The 24,800-nt window shown below is 49.2% G+C and overlaps 10 protein-coding genes across 10 annotated transcripts; 3 read left to right on the forward strand and 7 right to left on the reverse strand.

Moving 5' to 3' along the window:
* Positions 1-416: 416 nt before the first annotated feature.
* On the forward strand, positions 417-2,282 carry fetC (putative ferrooxidoreductase Fet3; the record flags this gene model as incomplete). The annotated part of the gene is made up of 1 exon (XM_057173428.1): positions 417-2,282. The coding sequence occupies one exon, from the start codon at positions 417-419 to the stop codon at positions 2,280-2,282; it is 1,866 nt and encodes a 621-aa protein (XP_057033579.1).
* A 229-nt stretch (positions 2,283-2,511) lies between these two features.
* On the reverse strand, positions 2,512-3,516 carry N7457_002383 (uncharacterized protein; the record flags this gene model as incomplete). The annotated part of the gene is made up of 1 exon (XM_057173429.1): positions 2,512-3,516. One exon carries the CDS (start codon positions 3,514-3,516, stop codon positions 2,512-2,514), a length of 1,005 nt encoding a protein of 334 aa, XP_057033580.1.
* A 1,517-nt stretch (positions 3,517-5,033) lies between these two features.
* N7457_002384 (uncharacterized protein) lies at positions 5,034-5,666 on the reverse strand (the record flags this gene model as incomplete). The annotated part of the gene is made up of 1 exon (XM_057173430.1): positions 5,034-5,666. One exon carries the CDS (start codon positions 5,664-5,666, stop codon positions 5,034-5,036), a length of 633 nt encoding a protein of 210 aa, XP_057033581.1.
* A 647-nt stretch (positions 5,667-6,313) lies between these two features.
* On the reverse strand, positions 6,314-7,533 carry pex20 (the record flags this gene model as incomplete). Its single annotated transcript, XM_057173431.1, has 3 exons — positions 6,314-6,448; positions 6,550-7,362; positions 7,420-7,533. The coding sequence occupies 3 exons, from the start codon at positions 7,531-7,533 to the stop codon at positions 6,314-6,316; spliced, it is 1,062 nt and encodes a 353-aa protein (XP_057033582.1).
* A 343-nt stretch (positions 7,534-7,876) lies between these two features.
* Positions 7,877-9,156, forward strand: sec13 (GTPase-activating protein SEC13; the record flags this gene model as incomplete). Its single annotated transcript, XM_057173432.1, has 6 exons — positions 7,877-7,879; positions 7,951-7,995; positions 8,086-8,201; positions 8,263-8,293; positions 8,363-8,772; positions 8,832-9,156. 6 exons carry the CDS (start codon positions 7,877-7,879, stop codon positions 9,154-9,156), a joined length of 930 nt encoding a protein of 309 aa, XP_057033583.1.
* A 356-nt stretch (positions 9,157-9,512) lies between these two features.
* Positions 9,513-11,085, reverse strand: N7457_002387 (uncharacterized protein; the record flags this gene model as incomplete). The annotated part of the gene is made up of 5 exons (XM_057173433.1): positions 9,513-9,908; positions 9,969-10,057; positions 10,120-10,420; positions 10,480-10,899; positions 10,960-11,085. The coding sequence occupies 5 exons, from the start codon at positions 11,083-11,085 to the stop codon at positions 9,513-9,515; spliced, it is 1,332 nt and encodes a 443-aa protein (XP_057033584.1).
* A 459-nt stretch (positions 11,086-11,544) lies between these two features.
* N7457_002388 (putative MFS myo-inositol transporter) lies at positions 11,545-13,354 on the reverse strand (the record flags this gene model as incomplete). The annotated part of the gene is made up of 3 exons (XM_057173434.1): positions 11,545-12,685; positions 12,786-13,082; positions 13,164-13,354. 3 exons carry the CDS (start codon positions 13,352-13,354, stop codon positions 11,545-11,547), a joined length of 1,629 nt encoding a protein of 542 aa, XP_057033585.1.
* A 411-nt stretch (positions 13,355-13,765) lies between these two features.
* On the reverse strand, positions 13,766-16,391 carry N7457_002389 (putative AAA family ATPase GCN20; the record flags this gene model as incomplete). Its single annotated transcript, XM_057173435.1, has 8 exons — positions 13,766-14,117; positions 14,172-14,640; positions 14,694-14,780; positions 14,830-15,003; positions 15,056-15,359; positions 15,410-15,490; positions 15,545-16,267; positions 16,329-16,391. 8 exons carry the CDS (start codon positions 16,389-16,391, stop codon positions 13,766-13,768), a joined length of 2,253 nt encoding a protein of 750 aa, XP_057033586.1.
* A 3,690-nt stretch (positions 16,392-20,081) lies between these two features.
* N7457_002390 (uncharacterized protein) lies at positions 20,082-23,274 on the forward strand (the record flags this gene model as incomplete). The annotated part of the gene is made up of 2 exons (XM_057173436.1): positions 20,082-20,099; positions 20,200-23,274. The coding sequence occupies 2 exons, from the start codon at positions 20,082-20,084 to the stop codon at positions 23,272-23,274; spliced, it is 3,093 nt and encodes a 1,030-aa protein (XP_057033587.1).
* Positions 23,275-24,041: 767 nt separating this feature from the next.
* On the reverse strand, positions 24,042-24,275 carry N7457_002391 (uncharacterized protein; the record flags this gene model as incomplete). Its single annotated transcript, XM_057173437.1, has 1 exon — positions 24,042-24,275. The coding sequence occupies one exon, from the start codon at positions 24,273-24,275 to the stop codon at positions 24,042-24,044; it is 234 nt and encodes a 77-aa protein (XP_057033588.1).
* Positions 24,276-24,800: the final 525 nt, after the last annotated feature.

A 24,800-nucleotide genomic window follows, 5' to 3' on the forward strand; every position in this document is an offset into this window, starting at 1 on the left:
CCTTGGCAAGTACGGAGTAAAGCCACCTCCAATTAGAGATTATCCCACATCTCGGAGTTAAGTGGGACTGACAATGTGGACCTTGTGGAATCGCCGCGTGGTTGAAAGGCACTTTAATCAATGCCGAGTTGATCATCCCAGTGCCGACTTTGGACAGACAATTGACCGGATTAGGAAACCAAAGCCGGTATCAATCCGACTCCACCACGCTATTTTAGTTCAACGCTTTTTTTTTACTTCGCAGACATCATCTCGCCAAGTCGACCCATGTCGGATTAGTCGGGTGATTAATTTAGGCAGGATGAAAGAAAAAAAAGACATGGGAGACTACAATAACTATACCTTGGTCCAGGACCCAGAATGTCTTTCCCAAAAACTCCTCGGTTCTCTGGACGTTTTCTGTTCTGCAATCCAAAATGCGGAAGTCGATTGCTCTACTGGGAGCTTTACAGCTCCTGTCAAAATGCTGTCAGGCAGCGACACACACATTTGACTGGAATGTGACGTGGGTGATGGCAAATCCAGATGGACTTGCCGAACGCAAAGTTATTGGCATCAACAATCAATGGCCTCTGCCAACAATTGATGTGAACAAAGGAGATCGTGTCGTGGTCAACATGCACAATGGTCTCGGCGACAAAACCACATCCATTCACTGGCACGGAATGTATCAGAACGGGACCAATGATATGGACGGTCCTTCTATGGTTACGCAGTGCCCAGTGGTCCCAGGGTCGAGCATGACCTACAACTTCACTGTGAATCAGAATGGTACATATTGGTATCACTGTCACACAGATTACTGCTATCCCGATGGGTACCGCGCGCCTTTCATTGTCCACGATGAGGAGTCTTACTTCTACGATGACTACGATGAAGAGATGGTTCTCACCATGACTGATTGGTACCATGACATGACCGAAGACATTGGTCCTGAATTCATGTCCTTATACAATCCCACTGGAGCTGAGCCGATTCCCAATTCCTTTTTGTTCAATAACTCGGTCAGCCAGAGCTATCCTGTTCAGGCTGGGAAGACTTACCTTCTCCGATTGATCAATACCGCTACTTTCGTCGGTCAATACTTTTGGATTGAGGATCATCAGATGCGTATTGTTGAAATCGACGGTGTCTATGTCGATGAGGCAGAGGCAGATCTTTTGTACCTCTCTGCTGCTCAGCGTTACTCCATCCTGGTCACTATGAAAGATTCTACCGAAAGGAACTATGGTATGGCTATGGTGGCCGATTCGTCCCTTCTTGATTTGATCACACCTGATCTTTTGCTTAATCAAACAAACTGGCTGGAGTACAATGCCGATGCCCCTCACAACGAGGTGACTCTCCCAGTGGAGGACTCCTCGGATCTCTATCCCTTTGACGACATGACTCTCGTGCCCCATGACCGTGTGGAGCTGTACAAGGACCCAAAACACACCATCGAGCTTACTTTGGTCATGGACAATCTCGACAATGGCATGGGTTACGGCTTGCTGAACGACCACAGCTATACAAAGCCGAAGGTCCCTACTCTCTACACCGTTATGTCTGCCGGCGACCTAGCCACCGACGCGACAGTGTACGGCGAGTACACCCAATCCGTCGTTCTTGAAAAGGACGATGTCGTAGAGATCATCCTCAGCAATCAGGACTCAGGCACCCATCCCTTCCACTTGCACGGCCACGTATTCCAAATGTTGGATCGATTCCCATCCTACGGCGAGGGCTTCTACGATTATGATGCTGGCACCGAATTTGCCACCTTTGATCCCTCAAATCATACAGAATTCCCCGTGTATCCCGCGCGTCGCGATACCTTCGTCCTGCCTCCTGGCGGTTACTACGTCATCCGCTTCCTTGCCAACAATCCCGGTGTTTGGCTCTTCCACTGTCACATTGACTGGCACATGATGCAAGGTCTTGCGATGACGTTCATTGAAGCCCCTCGGGAGCTTCAAGCAAACCTCATCATTCCTGATGACCATCTCAAAGTCTGTGAGGCTGCCGGTGTGCCCTATGAAGGGAATGCTGCCGGCAACATGGAGGATTACCTCAACCTGAAAGGAGAGAACAAACCACCTGGGTTTATTCCGGATGGATTCACCGCCCGTGGAATCGTCGCTCTGGTTTTCTCTTGCGTTACTGCATTTTTGGGAATGGCGGCTATTGCTGTCTATGGAATGTCTGGTCTGAATTCCCCTGTGAGGAAACCAGATCAGGAGGATGAAAGCTCATCAACTGAGATGGAGGTGATTGGCACCTCGCGGGCGTACCGGGATTAGGAACTTTACTGTGCCTAGTATTCATTGGGCAAGGAGTCACTATTCCAAGTTTTGTACTTTAACTTTGTTAACCTGAAGTCAATAAATATCACACTACGAGCACTTAGCGAGGTGGATCACTTTGTATTCGGAATTGGCGTAGAAAGAGTGAGGATTGATTCCATGTCTACTCCTAAGGTTCTTTACATTTGGGCAGTGCATTCTTAGAATATACATCCATTGACAACTTCTAGATCGTGCTGGCTGCTGAACTAATATAGTTCGCTCCCTTGCGAGCCTTTACTCCAGCTCGCCACCAATCCAGCCCAGAAACATCCTGATCATTCTCAGTTGTTGTTTTTCCACATCCCACTCTCTGCAAGAAGGGGCTATCCAGTGTCCTCCACGGCAGCTTGTCAGTCGGGCGCACAAAGTACAACAGCCCCAATCTGTTAAGGTGAACCTGATCCATTGGCGGCGCAATCACACGATGGAATCCACTTTTGAGGTATCCATTTGTGAGAAACTGCAGCGTATCAGCGATATTGACAGCGACGGAGCCGGCTGGAATCCTCAAATATTCCCATTCCGCATCTTTGGATTGCTGCACCTGCAATGCGGCTATTGGTTGTTGGAAGAGAAATGTCAATGTTCCCTTGTCCGTGTGTCCACGGAAGTACACATCGTTAAACGTCTTGTTTTCTTCCCGAGACCGAGCATGATATAGCATATAGCGAATCGAGCTATCACACTCGTCTTCATAGCGGTTTCCGTCCACAAATTGATCTTCTGGCAGTTCGAGCATAGTCGCTAGTATTCGGAGCAGTTTGAAGGATACATTCTCGTGCATGAAGCGGGAGAATTTCTCAATCTCTGTGGAATACTGCTTGATCACGTCTGGCTGTGATCGTTCACTCTGGGGAATGAATTTGAATATACTGTAGAATTCAAGTGTATCTTGCATTCCGGGGGAAAGGCTTAATGCTCCCAATGGCCGGTAGCCATTATAGCTGCCCCTCTCCAGGGGAGCACGGTGTCTGAGTCGTTCTTCTTCGGGTAGTTCGAAAAATGCCTTTCCAATGGCGAATTGGAGATCAATTTCCTCCTGAGATAAGCCAATATTTGTGATATAGAAAAATCCTTCTCGTGTCAACGTATTGCTTTTTGGAATGCAAGGTCGTGTGAGCAATACCAACTTGGTGCACATGTTCTTTGAATTGCTGTGCCAATCTCTCTTTCCCACCAGGGCGATCATACTCCGAAAGATCGATAGTGGCAATGTTTGCATATTTCACTAGCAGCATGTTACTCTTCAAGAACAAATTGAGATATCTCATGCTACTCACGAGGGCACTTTGTCTCGGGTGGATGCTCATATTTTGGCAAAGGCATGTTAGAACCGAGTTTGGGAGAAGTCACCAAGTGATCCATTAGAGCCACCATTTAGTCGAGCTCGCCGTATGTGAAGAAACAGATACCCAATTTCTTGAATGTTCATCTGGATTCCCCAGACCATTCGATGTCGCCACTTCGTTGGTTTTCCCGTAGCATGGTGGATCGGCATAGTTCCACTCTAGACGCTAACTCGTAGTATTGTACTCCGTAATCGTGTCGGAGTGTTCCACCAAAGAGCAACGTCGCACATCTTCGTGCAGGTGGACATGTATTGTTCTGCGGCCTATTTTTGCCATTGGGAGAACCCCGCGGGGAGAGCTGCAGTGATGCACTGAGGGTTTCTACACCGCCAGTTCGAGGTTGAGCGAGTATCCAGCTTGACCGCACATGGATGGATGAGTTTTCCAATGCAAAAGGTGATATGATTGGTCAGATCAATATTCGGTCGATCAGATATCCCCGGCTTCGGGCAAAACTGTCTGTCTCCACCCCAGTAGCCCATGGCACCGAGCTTGCACTTAGGTAGGATAAAGCTGTACTGTTGACGATGTATACTTGTAAGCAAAGGCTGGGGCAAGGTGCCACAAATGCGCGAAGCTGCGGGGAAGTACGTCGAGGTTCGAGGGCCGAGTTGAAAGGCTTGCGAGATGATCGGGTCAGTAAAGTGAGATTGTAGACAGGTATGGGCCATGAAATCTGTGGAGTGAAAGATAGATTAGTTAACCACAGAAGATTAAGCCTCTTATGAGATATAATGCACTGGGGAGGGAGGCAAGCTGACAGCTCCTAGTGGAAGTGGTAGAATTTGATAAAAGAAAAAGCCATGTCGGCCAGTCCTTGGACCATAAAATGATGACTCTAAGGGATTTCTGAGAATCAATTATAATGACAATAACGAAGGTGAAGGTGAACTGACTAGCAGCTCAAAATTTGTGGAAATTCTACTGAAGACGTCGAGATCGGGGAAGTGGATGAAGCAAACAGTAACATTGATTTAGACGCCATATCTATCCCTTCTGACGCCACACCCATCGCTTTCGCCAAATGAACCATTAACTGCAAGGAAGTAAAAATATGAAGCAACGATTTAATGTACAGAGATCAGAGAAGTCATCAGGATATCAACGCAAAGCAACGTAAAATTAAAAGAACCGAGTAGCAAACCCAGAGCAACCTCCCAAGCGTAAAATCAAAAAAGACCAAAAGAAAAGACCAGCCATAAAAATAAATCCAGCGAACCAACGATGATAGCAGTTGTAGCAAAATAAAAGAGCCATGGGGGCGTCCAACTCTCATACCAGGTGCCTCGCGGCGTCTTTAGGATAGACGGCGCCGTTGAGCAGCGGGAGCATTACCAACAGGCTCCTATTGAAATGGTCAGTGGTTGAGCTTCATAGGAGATCTTTGACGAATCAGAGTACTAACCGAGCTAGCGCGACGCTTGCGCTCGCTGCCCTCGACATTGGCAGTCTCAGTTTCATGCTCAATGTCAGGGCCCGCTGCAGAGTCAACGGACTCCTTGGAAGGAACCGCATCCATAGTATGAATAGTGTTGTGGCAGCCATGTACCCTGAACCCAGCCTTGATATCAATGTTCAGGGGCCTCGGGTTTCCAAGATCGTCATAGAGACTATTAGCCCGGTTGAGTGCGGCGATGATGACGGCCGCCAGAGATGAGAGGCGAGGATTTGAGCTCGGCGTCTCGGAGACCGTTGGGGTCGCTGGAGACCCCAGCCAGGACGATGGCAATGTGATAGTGTTGCCATCTCCCACCACATTGATTAAACCATCAATCTGGATATTTATTGGAGAGGCATACGGATCCTCACTATCGTATTGATCGATGTTCATAATTCTGGTGCCACTAGGTCTGGTCACAGAAAGTGTATAAGGAGGTGGTGCTGCAGTGGGAGAAAGTGTAGAAAGAGGCGTAGAAGATGGATTGCGAGTTGCGCGGGCCTCAGCGAGCTTTTGTAGATGATGGCGGATAGAGTCAGATGGGGGCTGCATTTTGAATAGCCTAGGCAATGATTCTGTGTTTGCAATGATGAGAAGTCTGAGAAAAAGGAGATCTACGCAAAGAAGTTAGATGAAGAGGAGAAGTCAGTATTTAAGGTCGAGCATTTCCTCATTGCGATTGACTGGACGTTTGCATGCGCGTTTGAATGGATACAACAATCGGAAAGAAACATTCAATAAGCAGCCAATCAGCGGCTGTGGCACGCCATTGATTGCTGATTGACTGTCCATTGACTTGCCTAATCGGGACACTCAATGGGCTTCTTATTGTTCTCAATAGACGTCACGTGATTGCTATTGTTCATGGGGTATCAATATAGCTAAGTACTGGTACCTAGGCCACAGTGGGCTCCACAGTAGCCAGGAAGGTACCGGTACATTCCAGTCCAAAACATTCAAATGTTGGTTTCACTAGTGCAGAAAATGCGCCTCCAACTCTCTTCCCAAAAAGCAAAATGACCCCCTGCGCCGGTCCACGAGACCTTGGCTGTGGATTAAGCCTTCGTAGAGTGCGTTTGTGTCGCCATGGACAAATGCGCCGGATCCCTGGTGATCAGATGCTTCTTCTTCGGTCGGCCGATCTCTGAGATCTACTCCATCTGGGCAGTGGGTCGAGTCAGGTTCTTGGCTTATCTTTTTCATGACTGCAGGGCATCGGGGCCTGCCGATAGGGTGGATGTCTCCTTACTGCTAGGCGGAATATCGGGACCAGGGTAATTTGTGTGGGGGTGGCCCGGGTAGTATCGCCCCCCAGGGTGAAGAGATTGCGCCGTCTGCAAACTATTAGCAAGGACAACCGCCCTTGTAGATTTCCCGAGTTATACCGGTGTTTCTGTCACGTCCGACATCCAAACCGTTACGGGTTGGTACTGACTTCGCGGAAATCCTCTCCTTCCACTTCTACCTCGCGATCCCGAATCCGGCGCATCAAAGCCAAGAAGTTGCTTTGTTGGAATTTTTGAGTTTGATCATTGCGTACACTGTCGAGCAGCTGTCCGGCTGTGCGCGCCAGTTCATCTGCATCCCGACTCCGTGTTTCTGGGTCCTGCTTCCCGCTTTGGGGAATAAGGTCTGATCCGAGTCGAATCTCCGGCTGAACAACTGGCTCGACTACATCAGCTTCAGGGGTCTCCTGTAAGTTCTGTTGTGTATCTTTCTGAGCAAGATCGGTTCCTTGTAACTCCATATCTGCCCGTGCCTGGTCGAACGCAGCTTCAAAGGCGGATTCGTCAAATTGCTCGGTGTGGTTTTGTTGCTGAGGTTGCATAGCTTGCAAAGGCTGCATCTGATTCATGGAACTGCCATACATCTGGTAACCCGGCGCGAAAGATGGTTGGTATGCACCATGCATTTGCGGGGTTTGCTGGGCCTGAGACATAGGCCCTCGATTTTGGTTCATGAATTCAGTATGCCACCCGCCCTGTGCCATTGCCGGCGCAATATTTGGTCTTTGGACTTGTGCTACAGGGTGCGAAGGTCCAGATATCTGCAAGTTCTGGAAATCTGCCGCCCAGCCTGCGTTGCCTGCCTGCTGTGCGGCTGGATGATGTGCCACGGCATGGTGTACTGGCCCTCCAAAATGAGCAGGATGTTGTAAATTAGGCAACGCAGGACCGGCAAGGTTCCCTTCGAATGCGGCGAACTCCGTGTCAAGAATTCCCTCTTGGGGGTTCTGGGATCGGAAACCCTAGGAGCATATCTTTAGTAAAGATGGGAACAATGCAATCCCAAAGGAGGGTCTAACCTGAACAGGCGATTGACGCGAAGTCAACCGATCTTGCTGAAGCGTCCGATCGACGGATGTATGCTTCTGGAAGTTCTGAAGGGCGTTTGACGGCCCGCATAGAGCATCACCCATGATGACGTAGTTAAAGTGACCAAACACGAGCTGTAAGGGGTTATATAGCGGTATTTCTTTTCCGGCAATGTCTATCAGACTTCTGCAGTACTATTCAAAGTAATCAGCAAGAAAAAGTATGGAATCTTAGGAGAAACATCCACGCCACGCCTGCCGTGGGGTTGCCGACGGCCGAGGCTCATCACGTGCATAGATCTAGGTAACGTGACGGGTAGCTGAATCAGCACACGATAAGATACGGAAGGGCCAGGTTGTTTGGCTCATACAAACAGGGAGCGCTGTTCCAAGTCCCCGCGCTTTCCCAGCTGTCAACTTGATTGTTTGCTTTATTCGATCCAACAAAATGGTAATTTATCTCCCACAACAACTTTATGCGCTTGCTTCCCAATTCCGTCGCTAACAGCTTCAAACTCCCAGGCCGCCCCTCAGGTGATCTCGAATTCGGGGCACGAAGAGATGATTGTATGTGCTTCAATATACAACACCAGCTCCAATTGACACCTATTGCCATCATATGTCGGCTTCAAGCTAACCAAGCCATTCTGGATATAGCACGATGCTGGCTTGGACTACTACGGCCGCCGGTTGGCAACATGTTCGTCCGACAAGACGATAAAGATCTTCGAGATTGAGGGAGAATCACACCGTCTGGTTGAGACACTCAAGGGGTAAGCTGGTTCTTTGGGGCGCGCATCTCAATATCCGGTCGCTGACGTGTGTGTCTGATAGCCACGAGGGCGCTGTGTGGTGTGTCGCATGGGTGAGTGATCCTCCAACACCAACCATTGAAGCGCGCAAACCAACTGACTGTGCGATTGTCTCGACTTAGGCTCACCCAAAGTTTGGCACAATTTTGGCGTCATCTTCTTACGATGGAAAGGTCTTGATTTGGAGAGAACAGCCCCAGACCGCGACCTCGCCCTCCGGTGGTAGCACATGGACTAAGGTCTTTGATTTCTCCCTTCACACAGCATCCGTGAACATGGTCTCTTGGGCTCCCCATGAGAGCGGATGTCTTCTTGCTTGCGCTTCTTCCGACGGCCATGTCAGCGTGCTTGAGTTCCGCGACAACAACTGGACTCACCAAACCTTCCATGCCCACGGAATGGGCGTCAACTCTATCAGCTGGGCTCCCGCTGCCTTTGCCGGTAGCCTCATCAGCTCAAACCCCGGACCCGGCCAACAGCGCCGCTTTGTCACCGGTGGTAGCGACAACTTGGTCAAGATCTGGGATTATAAGTATGTTCTTTGATGAGTCTTTCATTTGCCTATGATATGAACTAACCCAATCCTCTCAGTGCGGAGACCAAATCTTACAACCTCACTCAAACCCTCGAGGGACACTCAGACTGGGTCCGTGATGTGGCCTGGTCCCCTAGCATCCTCTCCAAGTCCTATATTGCCTCCGCCGCGCAAGACAAGACCGTCCGCATTTGGACCTCCGACGCTTCCAACCCAAGCCAGTGGACGAGCCAAACACTGGAGTTTGACACTGTCCTGTGGCGCGTTAGCTGGAGTCTCAGCGGCAACATCCTTGCCGTCAGCGGAGGTGACAACAAGGTCAGTTTGTGGAAGGAGAACCTCAAGGGCCAGTGGGAGAAGGTCAAGGATATTGAGGAGTAGTGGCGGTTTTAATTTCTATGTTATCTATTCCCTTTCTCAACGCATAATTCCTTTTTCTTCCCCAAAAGCTACGTTGCTTTGTGTCATAAATATTCTACTGGACAGAGGTTCCTAAGTTAATTTTCAATGCTATGAGCGTCCTTAGTCTGTTTCACCCACATCCATGGATGCATCTACTTTTTTGTCACTCCTCCCTGGGAGCTCTTCAACATCTACAAATTTCAATCACGAGACTGGAATGAAGGCACCTGGATCTTGTTGATTTGTCCTAGATGACAAGAAAAACAAAAAGGTTTAAAAAGAAAAAACAAAAAAAAAACAACAACGCAAAGCATCGAGAAGAGCAGTGGGAAGTCTCAAACATCCCACAAGATGAATGGGCCCTTGGCCTCGGTCTCGTTCATATCCAGCCAGCGCCCAATCATGAGACACCCGCCAGGAGTGATCACAGCCTCGTAGGCATGGATCCAGCAGTCAGTGTTCAGCACGAGGTAAGAAGGCTTGTCCTCATCCTCCTCCACTGCTTGAACGATGGTGAAGCAGATCCGGGTCCATCCCCGGAATCCGCCGTGAGCGAAGTCGATCTCCTCGGTGAATCCGAACACATGATTCTTCCTGCCCTCAGCGCTGGCATGGTATCTCTGCTTGCCATCGAAATATGACCGCTTAGTCTCAGTGCCACCGACAAGGGGAATGAGCTTGCGGCATTCCTCGGGCCAGAACAGGCTCTCCGAGGGCACGAGGTCGAGAACCTGCAGGTGGATTGTATTAGCAGGTTTCATCACATATTAGAAGACTCGGGTTCAGCTCACCATCACATCAATTGTGTCGCCATGGCTACCGAAATCAGCGCATGTCTGACGATCAATCTCCAGCAAGTCAGAGATTGGGTGCATGCAGGCTGATTGAAAATCAAAGTCAGCTCAAATTGATGAGTTGGTGATGATAAGTTGATATACTCACAATAGTATCCCAACCAAGATTGGCCGATCTTGGTAATATCAACTGGGTCTTGCCTTCCCATTTTGGGTCTCATCTTTGGAGCCAGCCCGGCGAAAGAGTCGTGGTAGGTGAACTCAGAGGCGTTGAGAAGATGTCGTTGCCAGAAACAGCGCATGTGCACGAGTTTGGAGAGGTCGAGGTCGTCGTGGCCAATGTAGGCACTGCCTACTCCCTCAGTACATGAATAGACTACTTCCATGTTGTAGTCGGTGCGGCGGCAAGACTGGGTGACTGTAGGGTTGAGAGCAAAGGGAGAGAGGCACTATACATTAGCAACGTTAGCAAATGTCCCATTCACAGGTCAGAAAAGAATCGATGTACCAGTTGGAGAGCGTAGAAGAGCTGCGAGATCGTTCCTTGTTTTTGGAACTCGCTCAGGAAGTCGACTCTCTTGAGGGTTTCACCGATACAATCCAATGTCTTGGATATCTTTCCAGGAGCGACGGTTGCTTGCTGGGACTCCTCAAGCATGGTCTTGATGACCTCCATCCAGAGATATTGACGATCGTCTTCCACTCCTCCGAAGCTGATCTGCGGGTCGAGTACAATGGCGCGGATCTGGTACTCGATCTTCAACTGCTTGGACGGTTTTCCAGCGGGGAGGTCGTAGTGCTTGCTGAAGCGGTCTCGCCAGACGGCAGACTCCGCTTCGAAGACCTTCCCCCACATCTCCTTGCAAGATTGGGAGAGACTCAGAACGTCACGGTCGGTGGGAAGATCGCAGGCAATCTGCTGGAGCAGCTATTGATCTCAATTATTAACGTCTGCTTTGACAGCCGGTACCTAGGTCTATCTACTTACCTCATTCGGGAGCTCCAGCAGTTGGCAGCGAGAAGCTTGGGGGGCCACGGAGGGCAGTTGCACGGGGCTTCTCTCGTACTCCATGTCTTCGAAGCATATATTGTCAGCTTTCAGCATACCATGCATGATGTCAAGCTCACTGTACTGGTATGTGTAGAAGTCGCGGTAAGAGAAGGGATGGTTACTTTTTGAAAGTGGGAGAGAAGATAGAAGCGAAAGAGCAAACAATTGCAATTGGAATTGGGGATGAAGAGGGAAGAAATAATCTGCTATGTCGACTGTAATGCTATTGAAGCTAATGGGATCTATTGTTCACCCCGAGATGGTCTACAATGTTGGTGTATATGCGATTCCATTGGTGCTGATCCAATAGCTACAATAGACCGAATCATAGAACTAAGCCTTTATAGGTCACTTCATGCTTTTTCTATCCAATGAGGGCAAGCTGAGCACCAATTGACAATTAGAGAAAGAGAAACAAAGGGAATCAAGGGGTCAGACAAAGAGATGCCCTAATTAGATTTCCACACCTTCTAGGCCTATTTGAGCATGTACCCCAGACTTCATAGATTTTCAATTTGAATGCTATATGTGCCTAGAGATACGACGTCTCTCTAAGCTTTCTTCGACTCCCCAGCCGTCTGCCAAAAGGCCCTTGACTTCCTCGAGCCCAAGTCCGCTCATCTCGGGGTAAATCGCCCATACGGCAATCCACGCAGCCACACATACAAGTGCATAGAGTGCAAATGTCCATGAAGGTGAGATCAACTCCATCATGGGTAGAAACGTAAGGCCAATGATGAAATTCGATCCCCAGTTTGTTGCTGTGGCCAGTCCTGACCCCAGGGAACGTACATTCAGAGGGAACAGTTCAGACTGCTGCCAAGGGACATTGCCGAGTCCCAAGGCATAGGCTGCAGTATAGACAGTCAAGCAGAGCAGAATTGCAAAGGGCATAAGAGAACTTCTTCCATCGTGTTCTGCTTCATGTTGCGATGGTGGTTGCGAATTCCATGTACCATCCATTGATGAAAACGAGAAGGCACAGACAAAGAGAGCAATGACCATGACGGGAATTGAGTACAGCAAAATGCGACGCCTCCCAATTCTGTCAATCAGTACAAATGCAAGCAGTGTGAAAATGAAGTTCGTCATGGCCACCGAGAGCGACGTCAGTGTTGGCGAGGAGAACGAAAGCGAGGCAAATATGGTTGCTGAAAAGTACATCAGGCTGTTGAATCCGCACAGCTGCTGGGCGGCCTGAAGCATCATCGCTATGATCAACGCTCTTCTGTTTCCTCCATGCAACAACTGCTGACCCCGCTGAAGGGTATCATGTAACCACTGCGGCTTTGTTCCAGGGGACTTGATTTGCCCCATCTCCGATGCTTCTTGGACGATTTCCCCATTAATGTTGCGTAACACGCGATCCACCACCCGGTCACTCCCAGAACAATCCTGGTAGATCTTGACCAAAACTTTCTTCGCCCGAGCCTCGAATCCAGCCTGGACCAGCCATCGGGGCGTCTCGGGTAGCAGGACAATGATGGCAAATTGAAAAAACGCTGGCAATGCGCCAATCCCCACAATCCATCGCCATCCTCCGGTCGTACTAGAAAACAGCCACCCGGCTATGTATGCCACTACCTGACCACCAGTGACAAACAGACACAGGATTGTGACCAGCCTTCCTCTGGCATGAGAAGGAGCTAACTCAGATATATACCTAGAGAGAATTCCCGACGTATTAGCTTCCGTTGACTTTCATGAGATCCATTCTCCGCCAATGGCTCAGGCTCTCGCCTGTCATGACAGGGCCAACCTACAATGGTGTCACCGCACTCGCACTTCCAACCGCAAGGCCAACAATGCTGCGCCCAAGAATCATGCCCCAAACCTGGCTTGTAAAAGCCTGAACCAAAGCACCCAATGCAAACAATGCATCTGCGCCGAGTATAACCTTCCGACGACCCAGCTTATCCGCCAACACTCCAGTGAACGGACTCGCGATCAGCGCACACAGGCTAGTGCAGGATGTAATGAGGCTTTTATCGAGTGTTGTTAATTGCCGATTCGAAAGATCTGAGCCAATAGTCACCAAAGTAGACGAAATGACTCCCGTGCTAGAAGTTCCAACAATGTGTTAGTGATACCGGGGTAGCAATGGAGCCGCGACACGGCGTGGAAGGTGATATTTAACATACTCATATCCAAAGAGCAGACCACTTATTCCTGCTGAGAAGGTCAAGGCCCATATGAACCACCCTCCGGAGTATGCCAGCTCGGAGGCCAGGCTCTCGTCGTAGTCATTGGTATCATGGTCCGAAGAAGCATGGGACGAAGCGAGCAAAGGGGCATGAGGGCCTTGTTGGTCCTGTATATCTGCGCCCGTCATATCTTCGGACTTTTCGAGCTCTATCCCTAGGATATCATCTGGAAGTCCCCTGGGACATCTGAAATGCTAAAGTGACGTCCGCGGATGATCGCGATAAGCCGATAAGCCCGCTCAACGCGGAACTCGGATTCTGCACGGTGACGATGCGGTATATCATGTACAACAGTACAAATCAGCAGCAGAGAGATGGGATATGGTATGCCTTTATTTCCTTAGTAGCTACAGTCACTGGCTTTACATAGATATAGTGGTCTCCTAGGCAAAAAGGGAAATGAAACAAAGACTAACATATAGATTTTCGATAAATATAAATAGACTGGTATTCATAGATATATGGGTAATCATGCTGATTCATGTGGAATATTCTTCATAGTTTTAGTGGCATTAGTTTTTACATATAGCCCTCGTAACCTAGTGCTTAGCCACAACACCAGCAGCATCAGCCTGTGCGGAGATCTTCTTCTTGTAGGCGCTGACGGTGCCGTCGAACTTGTGAACAGTACCGCCATCGCAAACCCAGAGACTAGTGCAGACATTCTGCAACATAGTCACATCGTGAGAAACCATTACCACACCTCCCTCGAACACCTTGAGTGCTTCCGATAGGGCGTCCATACCCTCGATATCCAAGTGATTGGAAGGTTCATCGAGAACAAGGATGTGAGGGTTGGTCAAAGACAAGCAGGCAAATGCAACACGAGATTTCTGACCTCCAGACAGCAATTCCATACGTTGGAGACCAGTGGTACCAGTGATACCGAAGCTATAAGATATGATTAGTCAATGCAAAGTATGCGAATGATTTTGATTGACTTACGCTCCCAGGTGTCTTCGGTACTCCTCATCGGTTTTACCGGGGTAGGTCTTTGTCATGAAGCCGACTGCACTGGTAGTCAAGTCCAAAGCATCGACGTGATGTTGGGCAAAGAATCCAATACGCAGTCTCGAGTTTGTGGAAATGATACCACTGGTAGCTTCAAGTCGGTTCGTAAGTAGTTTCAAGACGGTGGTCTTACCAGCACCGTTAGGTCCGACAATACCGATACGCGAGTCAAGTTGAACATCCAGGTCGACATTCTTGAGCAGAGGCTTGTCCTTAGTGTAACCGAAGCAAACTTCGGACATCTGGACAATGGGCGGTGAAAGCTTCTCGACTCCAGGGAATGCGAAGTGCACAGTGTACTCGGCCTCTGGAGCTTCGAGAACTGGCATGCGCTCGAGTTTCTTGATTCTGGACTGTGCCTCGGAGGACTTTGCGGCGTTGTATCGGAACTTATCAATGAATGCTGATGGTTTTCGTTAACACGGCCCGCATGATAAGACTGAGAGAATGACAAACCTTGCAGGTGTGCTCTTTCGGCCATTTGCTTCTCATATTCGCGCTTAGCTGTCTTCCGGCGCTCCTCCTTGGTTGCATAGAAGCTTTCTACAGATAGTTAGAACATGCAATAATCTTTGGATCTCGAATAACTTGCCGAAGTTGGCGCCTCTGTAGTAATCCAATCTCTCGGAGTGCTGGTGGATAATATCTGTGGCGACTTCGTTCAAGAATGCACGATCGTGGGAAACAACAAGAACTGTACTGGGGTATCCTTGAAGATAATTGGAAAGGAAAGTAATGGATGGAACGTCCAACATGTTAGAAGGTTCTGCGAGAGATTAGTAGGCTATTTGAGCAAGAAGTAGACCAATGGTAAATACCGTCAAGCAAAAGCAAATCGGGCTCGCAGAATAGGGCTCGTGCAAGAGACAAACGCATTCTCCAACCTCCTGAGAAGGTCTTGGTAGCGTACTGCTGACGCTCCTGGGAGAAACCAAGACCAGCCAGGATACTGGCCGCACGGGATTCGGCCTTATCCGACTCCATTTCCGAAAGCTTGCCATAAATATCACTCAATGTGATATCCAGACCCTCTCGTTGTTCATCAAGTCTAGCAGCATCCTGCGAGGTATCCGCGAGTGAAGATCTTTCTTCTTCGATTTCTGCCAATTCTTTCGAAATTTTCTGTTGTTGTCAGTAAATATCGCGGTGCGGTATTCCTTGAGTTGACTAACCGCTTGCTCTGCGAGAAGGTGTTTCCGCCACACATCAGCATCCAACACAGCTTGCAAAGCTGGTGTATCGTCACCAGTAATCTAGGGTGGAGAGTCAGTCAAAGCAAGCCCCACCAATCTGTGATTTGAACATACCTCTTGCTCGACGTGAAGAATGGAAACGTGAGTAGGAATCGCGATTTCTCTGCGACTCAAAGCACGCAGAAGTGTAGATTTACCAATACCGTTCTGTCCAACAAGACCGTAACGACGACCGTATGCGAGCGTGAAGGAGGCATCGGTCAAAATGCGCAGGCCACTGATAGAGATATCGATGTTGTCCAACTTGATGTCCTTGCTCTTAGCCTGGGAGTCCGAGCCCAATTGAAGAGGGTTGACAGCCATGAAGAACTCCTCGTAAGACATGGTCTCATCTGGCTGGTTGAGCAGACGGGATGCCTCGTAGGTAACGTTCTTCATAGACTTCTTGTCCTGCTTGGCACGAATCTTGCGCTCGGCCTTCTCGAGCTTCTTCTTGTCAACCTTAGACTCCATCTTTCTGGTATTGGCAGACTCCAGGTCAACGGCATTTCCGGTTAGGCCCAGTGTAGAAGACATGTTCCGCTGCGCGCCGACATTGATGGTCTGTTCAAGCTTCTTGGCCTTGAACGGCATTTGTCTCCGCTCTGGGTCGCCATCGGAAGAGCTCAGAGTGGTGATGAACCTTGCAACCAAGTTGCCGATCGCTTCGTAGTTTTGCGGGGAGAAATCTCCCGAGGCGGAGACAAGGAGCTCGGTCACGGATTCGGCAGCCTCTGACAAGGGGGATTGATCAGTGGCATCGTCGACGTAGAGGTTTGCAGCGTGGGTCAAGTAGCCCTGTCAAATGATCAGCTTCAATAGTCTCACTACCACCGCGCACATGTGCGGAGAGACATACCACTGAGTATTCGGAAATGATGTGGTCGAGGCCAGGGATCTGGGATTGGAGTTCACCCTCCATATTGCTAGGCTCGCAGGGACGTGCGTCTCACCGAGGCTGAGGAAGCTGCGACGAATGGTCTTTGTGGATTTCCGTAATTGGGGTCCTCATCGCGAATAGTGGCGGATTTTTGGATGTGTGTTATCGATAAGATCACGTGCCCCGTTTTCCTCCCCGGGAAATACCAGTAACAGAAGCGTTCTTTACAGATTAGGGATTCAATTTTTTAATTGGAGAGAATGGCTCTCACAGATCCTGAGGTATGCCAGAAAAAAACAAGAATACCCTACCAAAGCAATGTGGCTGTTTTTCACGTACTTATAAGGGTATAAATGCATATCTGTATAACGAAGTTAGGAAGGTATGTACGTAACTTGAGCGGGTCCTATAAAACTTCAATATACATAGCAATAATAGCTGATCAATGATTTGCCTGTGAAGTAATTATCTATCTAGATAATGGATAATTGAAACTATTAAAAATCAATTCGGAACCCAAAAATGGCCTTACAGCCACTCCTGAAATCCATCTACAGTAACCAGTACCTAAGGTATAGTGTTTGGAGGCTCTTCTCTAGTGTACCTACAACCTTGCATACATACATGTCGTCACTAATGCCTTGATCTATTGGTCTCATGCTAGGATCTTATAATTCCTCTCTATATTCCCCAATCTTCTGAGGCCCCTTGAGGCCGCGAGTTATATAGTAGACAACGAGATTATTAGTGGTGGAATACTTGAACGGATCCCGAGAAATCTATTTTTAAACAAACTGGAATCAGAGCTATTGCAAAGGAAAACCAGCGCGCTCTTTCAAATCAATTAATGTAGTGGTGAGATGACAGAACCGCGCGTCGGCAGGTTCCCATCAGACTAGTTTACTGACCGCAGATAGACCAGTTTCGAATCACATATAGGCGTTTGTGATAGACATGTGCCTGTGGGAAAGCATCTCCCGACTGTCATACCAGCCCGCTGTTTGTCGGATGAGGAGGTCATTGAGATGCAGAGCGAATGTGGCGCAATGATCAACTTACAGCACTGCTGTCTCCCCGATCGTCAAATTGATCAGCAATATGAGGTGTAGCTCTGGGATGAGGAACATCTTCCTGTCTGATTAGAGGCATTGGAAAACGCAGCCCTCCGCACCTCGATCAGACCGCTCATCTGGCTCAAACACATGTCAGGTATGGGTTACAACTAATAATAATATACAGCATATAGATAGAGACGGTGAAGTGAACGATGCAGCCTGCCCAAGTCTCCGTACACTTTGCATAATTGAACACTGGCGAGATTCTTACCTAAATCAGACGCTTTGTGCAGGCTACAGCCTGTTTCATAGATGGTTTCATGTTCGGAGACTCATTAGATCAACGACAAACAATAAGACGAGATCCGAAGAGCGCACATAATAGCAGTGATTGATTCCGCTCTTTGCACTACGAAGCAAAGCTATAAAATTCGGGAGGCCGGAAGCTGCGTAAAAGAGGGGACTCCATTTGACACTGATCACAAAATTCGGAAATTGCAAAGCACGGGCTTGCAGAATTTGCCGAGAGTGCAAGGCCGAGATTTGTGCTCGCAAGGCCCAAAGTCCACTACCCGTGGTCTTTGTTTATTATGGTCTGGTTCCTTTTGGGAAATCGCCAAGAAGTGGCCATTGGACCAGCGCGCTTCATGATCACCCGGTGGTGGCAGGGAATATCTTGTTCCAGCCTGCAGATCGCGCAGCCAGCACTGGTATAACGGGTGATAGCAGGTTGCATTTGTGAGCCTGAGAACATGAATTGACAGAACCCAAAGTATGTACGGAGTATTGCTTCCTGCCCTTAAACAGTTCACAGGATACACATGGCGAGACCGGAGCCGATCACTTTGAACGTGGGAATCCCTGTACACCCCTCGCCTTAACCTTCCAACCCGAATGATTGGATATGCCGATCGTTAGAAGCGAGGAACTCTTCTCAGGGTTTCGGAAGACCTGGGAGATCGACCTAGAAATCCTTTTTAGGTGCACGTTCAAAATATGAAAGTGACGGGAAAAAAAGAAAAGAAAAAAAGGAAAAAGAAAAGAAAAAAGAGCTTGAAACACGAGGTGCTTACACCCCCACTCTCTATTTGATACGCTATTGTTGACGGTTAACTGCCACATCAGCACAAGCAAGAGGCGGCACGTATTCGGAATTAGAACCCGATTGTGGCTCTCGTCCTGCTCGTTTGACCCACGGGGGCTCCATTTTCATTTGTTCGGTGGAAATGAGTGGAGTTGATATGACGGCGTCAAAACAAAAACAATAACACCCGGGTTACCAGATGCTCTTTCGATTTGATTTGAATCTGTTGTGGAAGAATCGAACAGGTCAACTGTTGAGACGCGGATTATGAAAAGTCGTCGATTTTGAAATGATTGAGTCCATTACTGAACTCCTTGAATATAATAAAATTAGGAACGTGCTGCCGATGCCCGTGCATTGAGCCTCTCTCTCCAGCGCTTCTTCTCAGCTGCTTATTGTCAGATAGGAACCTAGTCCTCCAGGATGTAACCTGTTCGAGAAGCAAAGTCAGATGGGAGAGTACCTGAAAAAGAAAATAGAGTTATTGCAAAACATCCAAAATCAAGAAAGAAGAAGAATGAGGCCTGACAGGTTTTTCGGTGGATAGGCCGAGAGGAACCGAAACTCTTCAGCATGGTTAATATCGTTGCACCATGGTTCAGCATGGAGCTGCCTCGGAGAACAGTTCATCGTAGCAAACCAGTGGGCACTGATCGGCCTGAGGGGCCTGCGATCTTGCGACTAACGATCCTAGTCAGGCTAGGGGGCCAAGGACGCGATCCCAGCCAGCCGAGACCAGATGTGTGGGGAATTCTGGATCGCATGGCTTTTTTGGGGCCATTTTCCTGCTCTTTGGGCCCCTGGTGGCCACTCACTGACGGAGTTCTCCGTTCCTTGACAAGTTCTGGACTATGACGCCAATGCAATGTGAACCGCAAGGGATGCTACTGGCCTGCCAGCATTGCGCCTAATCTCTCACCTGCATTTGGAATAACACCCGCAGGATCGTGCACAAAAGGGCTAGTGCTGTTCCGTGCTCTCCTGTCGTGGAGGGCAATCGGGGTATTTCCTCCACGGGACCTGCAAGACGAGCTAAGGCTGGTAAACGTACTCCATACCGTAGAAGTTTGTTTGGATCAGAGTATACTTCATAATATTCATTCTCCACCGAGTTTCAACTCCGAACTCACAACCCAGATCAATTGAACTTCCATCCAAGGGCAAGGGTCTTAAGGGAGTTATTGAAGTTGCTCCTAGCGTGCGCAGGGCGGAGCTGGTAATCCCCGGGCCTGTTGTTGTTGATTTCCCCATCCCGCGATTCATCTTCCCAGCGTTGTCCCCTTCTTTACTCGGCCTCCCAGGGGCTAGAGGCAGCGATCTTGTTTTTTGGAATTTGCTCATTGTTTGGCATTTCCCCATTCATTCTTTTTTTTCTTCATTTCATTTGAGCGTCGCGATCGTGGCCTATTCGAGGCAGCGCAAGTTCCCTCCCTCACATCCGACCGCGCTCTCCCACCCCTCCAACCCCCCCCATCATTTCTTTTCTTCAGCAATTTGCTTGTATGCGCATCCACCTGGAATGTCATTCACGAAGTCATTCAACCTGGAGCTGATCGTCGGGGTGCTTGACACTCTGCTCGGCGTCCTCTAAGGATGGATCACGTATCAACGGTAAGCCCCCGAGCTAATATCAGATCGTGGTATATGACCGGTTTGCTCTGCGGAGGGCAATTTTGGTCCGTCAAGGATATCAACTGACTGATGGTCCTAGCTCTGTGCATTGAGCACTGTCGGAATAGCTCCTACAGGCCTTGCGCTCGGTCGCGCCGAACGGACACAGCGTCCCAGCCTCTTCCGGCGGAAGACTTTCGCTCAAGACCTCCCAGTCCCACTCGCTCCAGGTTCTGGTATTACCGAGAAGAAGGTAACTAGAGCTCGACCAAACACCGCTGTCCCGTCTCGAAGTCCAGCAGCCGACTGGCTTGCTGCAAAGGAGGAGGAAAGCTCTCGGGGTCAAGGACCCGATGCGCGGAAGCCGCCCTTGTCGTTCAGTGGTGCGAGACGTCGCCGTCGTGGTCAAACCCTCACAAACCCACCTGTGCGTATCCCGGAACATGGATCAACAGACTCATCGGCCGAAACGCACTCTCGGCGGCCTTCAACCGGTTGGCTGCGGCGATTGTCGATGGCTTCATTCCAAACCGAAACACCTACCGCGAACAGTCCCGTAACACCCTCATTCAATGGATCTGCGAGCCCAATGTTCCCTCTTTCGCCAAATCAGCGACGGCCACCTAACAAGTTGATCAAGCGCCCAGCCTCGCAACACACCAATGCACACCCTCTCGCTCCTAACACTGTGGGTGGTCCGTCACCGTCTGTGCTGCGTAGACCCGCCACCAGTCACCAAAGGTCTGAGTCAATGATATTACAGACGTCGTTGACATCTGACTTTGAGACATGTTTCCCGAGGACTGCGGTTGAGACTCCAAAGTTCGAGGAATTCGAGCTGGATAAACAGAAGCAGTGGGCGCCATTCTTCTTTTCCAAGGCTAGCAAGTTGGCAGAGAGGCTTTCGCGCAGGTTCTCAAGTGCAACCGCATCAAAGGTCCAGAATGTGCGACAGATTGTGTCTGACCAGGGCGCTCTTCCTGTGCTGGTTATGGCTAATGTCGTCTCGTCCAACTCTGCCACGCCCCGAGAAGAGCGATCGGTGCCCAGTACTCCGGTTGAGTTCCGCGATCCGTTCCAATCAGCTGTCTCTAAGCCTTCACCCGAGCAGCCAATGGCCCCGGAACAAATGCCAGAGAAACCTTTTCATAGGCAATCGCACTCGGTCAACGATGTTGAGCCTAAGGTTATCATGGCAAACACAGTCACCGCGCACGGGACACCGATTATGGGACTCGTTCGCGGTGGTTCCCTGAAGCGTGTTAAAGGAAGGACCTTCTCAGTTCCTCGCTCTGAAGTTTCCAAACAAGAAAAGGAGGTCGTCAGTCCGAGTTCCCCGGAACCCGATCAACGGCGTAATATCACTGATCCAAGTATGTTTTGCGCTCCGTATCCCAATTCGCAACCTGGTTGGGCTTTATCAGCGTTGGAAAGACGATATCAAGTTGGTCCTAGGTCGGTATCGCAGGACTATAGCGTTGGCTTGGGATCTCGAGCGGGTCTGCGTCAAATGGCCTCGGATGCGGTGGCCATCTCGGCCTGGCAACAGGCATCGCACCCTGGTAGACCACCTTATGGCTCTCTTCGCCGCCGGCCCAAGGGATTTTCAATCTCAGGTTCCGATCCGGCTTCCACAATCATTGGTTCCGATGACACTCGGGTCTTTACGTCTTGCGACGAATATGAGACGGACATAGTGTCTGACTATTGGGACTCTGTGCGCACACGCGAAACCACTAGCAGTGGATTGAAGGGGTTGCGCATTGAAACCATGTTTGACAAAGCAGGCACGAGTTTAGTCAGTGAAGAAGCCACGACCCTCGAGTCTCTCCTTCCGCGGCGCTCGCTTGCTCCTCGGCCTTTGGACAAGGATCCTCAATTGTTTACTGGTCCTCTTTTGACCTCCCCTCCTCCGGCTCAGGTCTCCATGGTAGAGAATCCGTCGGCTCATGCTGGCCTGCCTGGTGAAGATGCTCTCAGTATGATTGGAGCACTGCCTGGCGAGGATCGTGATTGTTTTCCACCTTCTTTGACGCAGTCATTGGCTAAATTTGCTGAACCGCCCGAGTCGCATCTCGGTTCTCCCAAGGACGTCTCTGGATCGTTCGTTGGCGTGTCGGAGTTGAATATCAACAAAAAGACAAATATATTTGACTGGTCGGAACAAACACGCCCTGATCGCGAATCAGCCGATTGTGAGGCGCGTCCTAGAACCATGCAAGGGAAACAAGAGGGTGTTGTTGCCAGGAATAGTCGTGCGGTTTGCCGGAAAGCGCCATCCACTGTTCACCTTCGAAGCCAGAGCGTTCCAGTTGCCAGTGAATTCCCCATCAATGAGTCGCGTCAAACTTCCGGAAAGTTTGGTACCTGGGGCTTGGGTAGCAAGGGAGTCAGTGAAGACTGGGATAGCGATTTTGATTTTGAGGAGTCGGATGAGACACCCATCGCTGAAAACACACAGCTCACAGAGCCTGATCGGAATCGCCAGAGCATGACTGTTCCTAAGGCGATCCTTGAGCGTCAAGCAAGTTTACGCGGTCAATTTGGACAGGTCCAAGAATTGACGCTCCTCGTGGAAGAGCTGAAGCGCCTCAGGCATCAAGCAAACGTTCTAGGTGTTGTTAACGGACATTCCAGTGAACTATGGGTAGAAGCGGAGCAGATTGTTAACCTTGCGACCATTGATGATGAAGAGGAGCGTCGCTCCCCACCAGGATCCCCTTCGTCTCTCACGTTCAGCTTTGATGAATCTGACGATGACGGCCTCAATGCGTCGTCGAAGAGGAACAGTGAGGTTTCGTGGGACGTGCCTCATAGTGAAGGCACTGAGCCTTCGTTGCCCCTCGCTCACCTTGCAAAGGTCTCACCAAAATCGAGATCCGTACTTGATCTTCTCCAGGCTGGGCGTGATCAACAAGAGCCCACTTCAGCTCTCGATGAGTTCGAATTTTCATCTCGTGCTAAGAAACTTCCATTCGATACTTCCTCATTGAAGAATTTGGTTGTTCGTGCTGGTGTTGTGACGCGTGCGTTGAAAGAAGTTATCCGCAAAGCAGACGGGGTAGCAACCACCCCCCAGGACTTCCCTCAAGACCCGCCATTCCGACGCATCTTTGACAAACCATCTCACGATGATATTGCTAGCTTTGAGGCAGCGCTGGCTGATATGTCATAATTGTCTTTTTTTCCTCTCGCCACCACAGAATCCTCACTCCCTCTCATTCCCTTCCATCCGCCAGCACAACCATGAGATGAACCGAAAAACACCTGAAGATCATTTGCATGACCATATTCTTCATTCTTACCTTAATGTTCCTCCTCTGTATGATCTCACCGCGGCAACCTGTTGCATGCCTTCTTCTATGCGATCTGATCAAAAACGCCATTATCTTTTCTTCGCTTCTTGTGTACAACTCTACCCCAATGTACATTGCCAACCATACAGCCTTCTCCTTCTGTTTTATTTTGCCATGTGTGCATTTCACACATGCGAATTTGAACTCTCAACGAGTGCCCTTGGGGCTCATGACCTTTCATTCTCCCTCGTGTCATCTCTTTCCCATTCCTTTCGTCAATGTTTCATATTTGCGCAGCTCATATTCCCTAATTGCGCTGTACCACTCACGGAGGATTCCTTTCAAAGGGGTTGACCTATACTCTGATGATCTTTTCACACGAAGACCCCAACACAAGACAATATGAAGAGCATTGACCCCCAGATGTGACGATTACCAACCCGGGGACAAGAGCATTATCATGACCTTGCCGACTAGTCTAAGTCTAATTCAGAAATGACAAACCTTGAACAATCACCTGGACATACTTCCCGAGTAGACGAATAGACCTGACATACCGAGGAACTTAGATACCAGTAGAAACACTGTGTGACGAGTGTTGTAAAAGAGACAATACACTCGGTCAAAAGACCTAATGACGTTGGCATCACTCCGTACCGGGTTGGATGTTAGTCGTAGAGCGAGTCCAATTGATTCGGAACAATCCATCGGCAAGTCCACGTTTTCTCACGGTTGTAGAGAATGCCACATCGGAATGTGGATCCCGGCTCTCGTGTTCATACCAGGGCTGCTCGTAGACAATCAGAAACCCGCCGATGAACTCGCCCGTTATAATTTCGACATGGGAGAGACGACTGAGGCCAAATTCCGACTTCTTCATGTCGGGACTTTGCCGTTATCTCGCTGGGAGAGTTACAGATCTGCGAGATATATAGTGAGAATGAGCCGCTGGAATCGGGGAGAGAGATAGGAACATGGTGGTAGGAAGTCCAAAGTGATACAATGAGATGGGTGTAAAGCGAATGAGTTTCGTATCGCATCGAACAAATTTCCAAGAGCTGTAAGCATCCTGATGGGCCCATTCATCTCTATGTGTGTAAGATTTGGGGCGACGTGCTCGTGTGTCCTAGATAGAGGCGTGTTCTACCTACTCGTTTATCTACACAATCAACTCTCAATAATCCACCTCCGTAGTCCTTGTCCTGAAGGTTTAAATTATGACAGATAAGTTCTCACTTTTTTGAGTATGTAAATTGGATCTGGGAAATATTTCCCCCTAAGATCATGGAAATAACCAACGAGGCATAGTTTGACCGTTAGCATTTCTCTATCCGCTCGAGATACATGTGAACACCATCGTCATTCTCACTCTCTAGACTAGAATTACAATAGCTGATTGCCTAGA

This window comes from Penicillium paradoxum (genome assembly GCF_028828445.1).
Source record: "Penicillium paradoxum strain IBT 22861 chromosome Unknown utg000003l_segment0_segment0, whole genome shotgun sequence".
NCBI classification, from domain to species: Eukaryota; Fungi; Ascomycota; class Eurotiomycetes; order Eurotiales; family Aspergillaceae; genus Penicillium; species Penicillium paradoxum.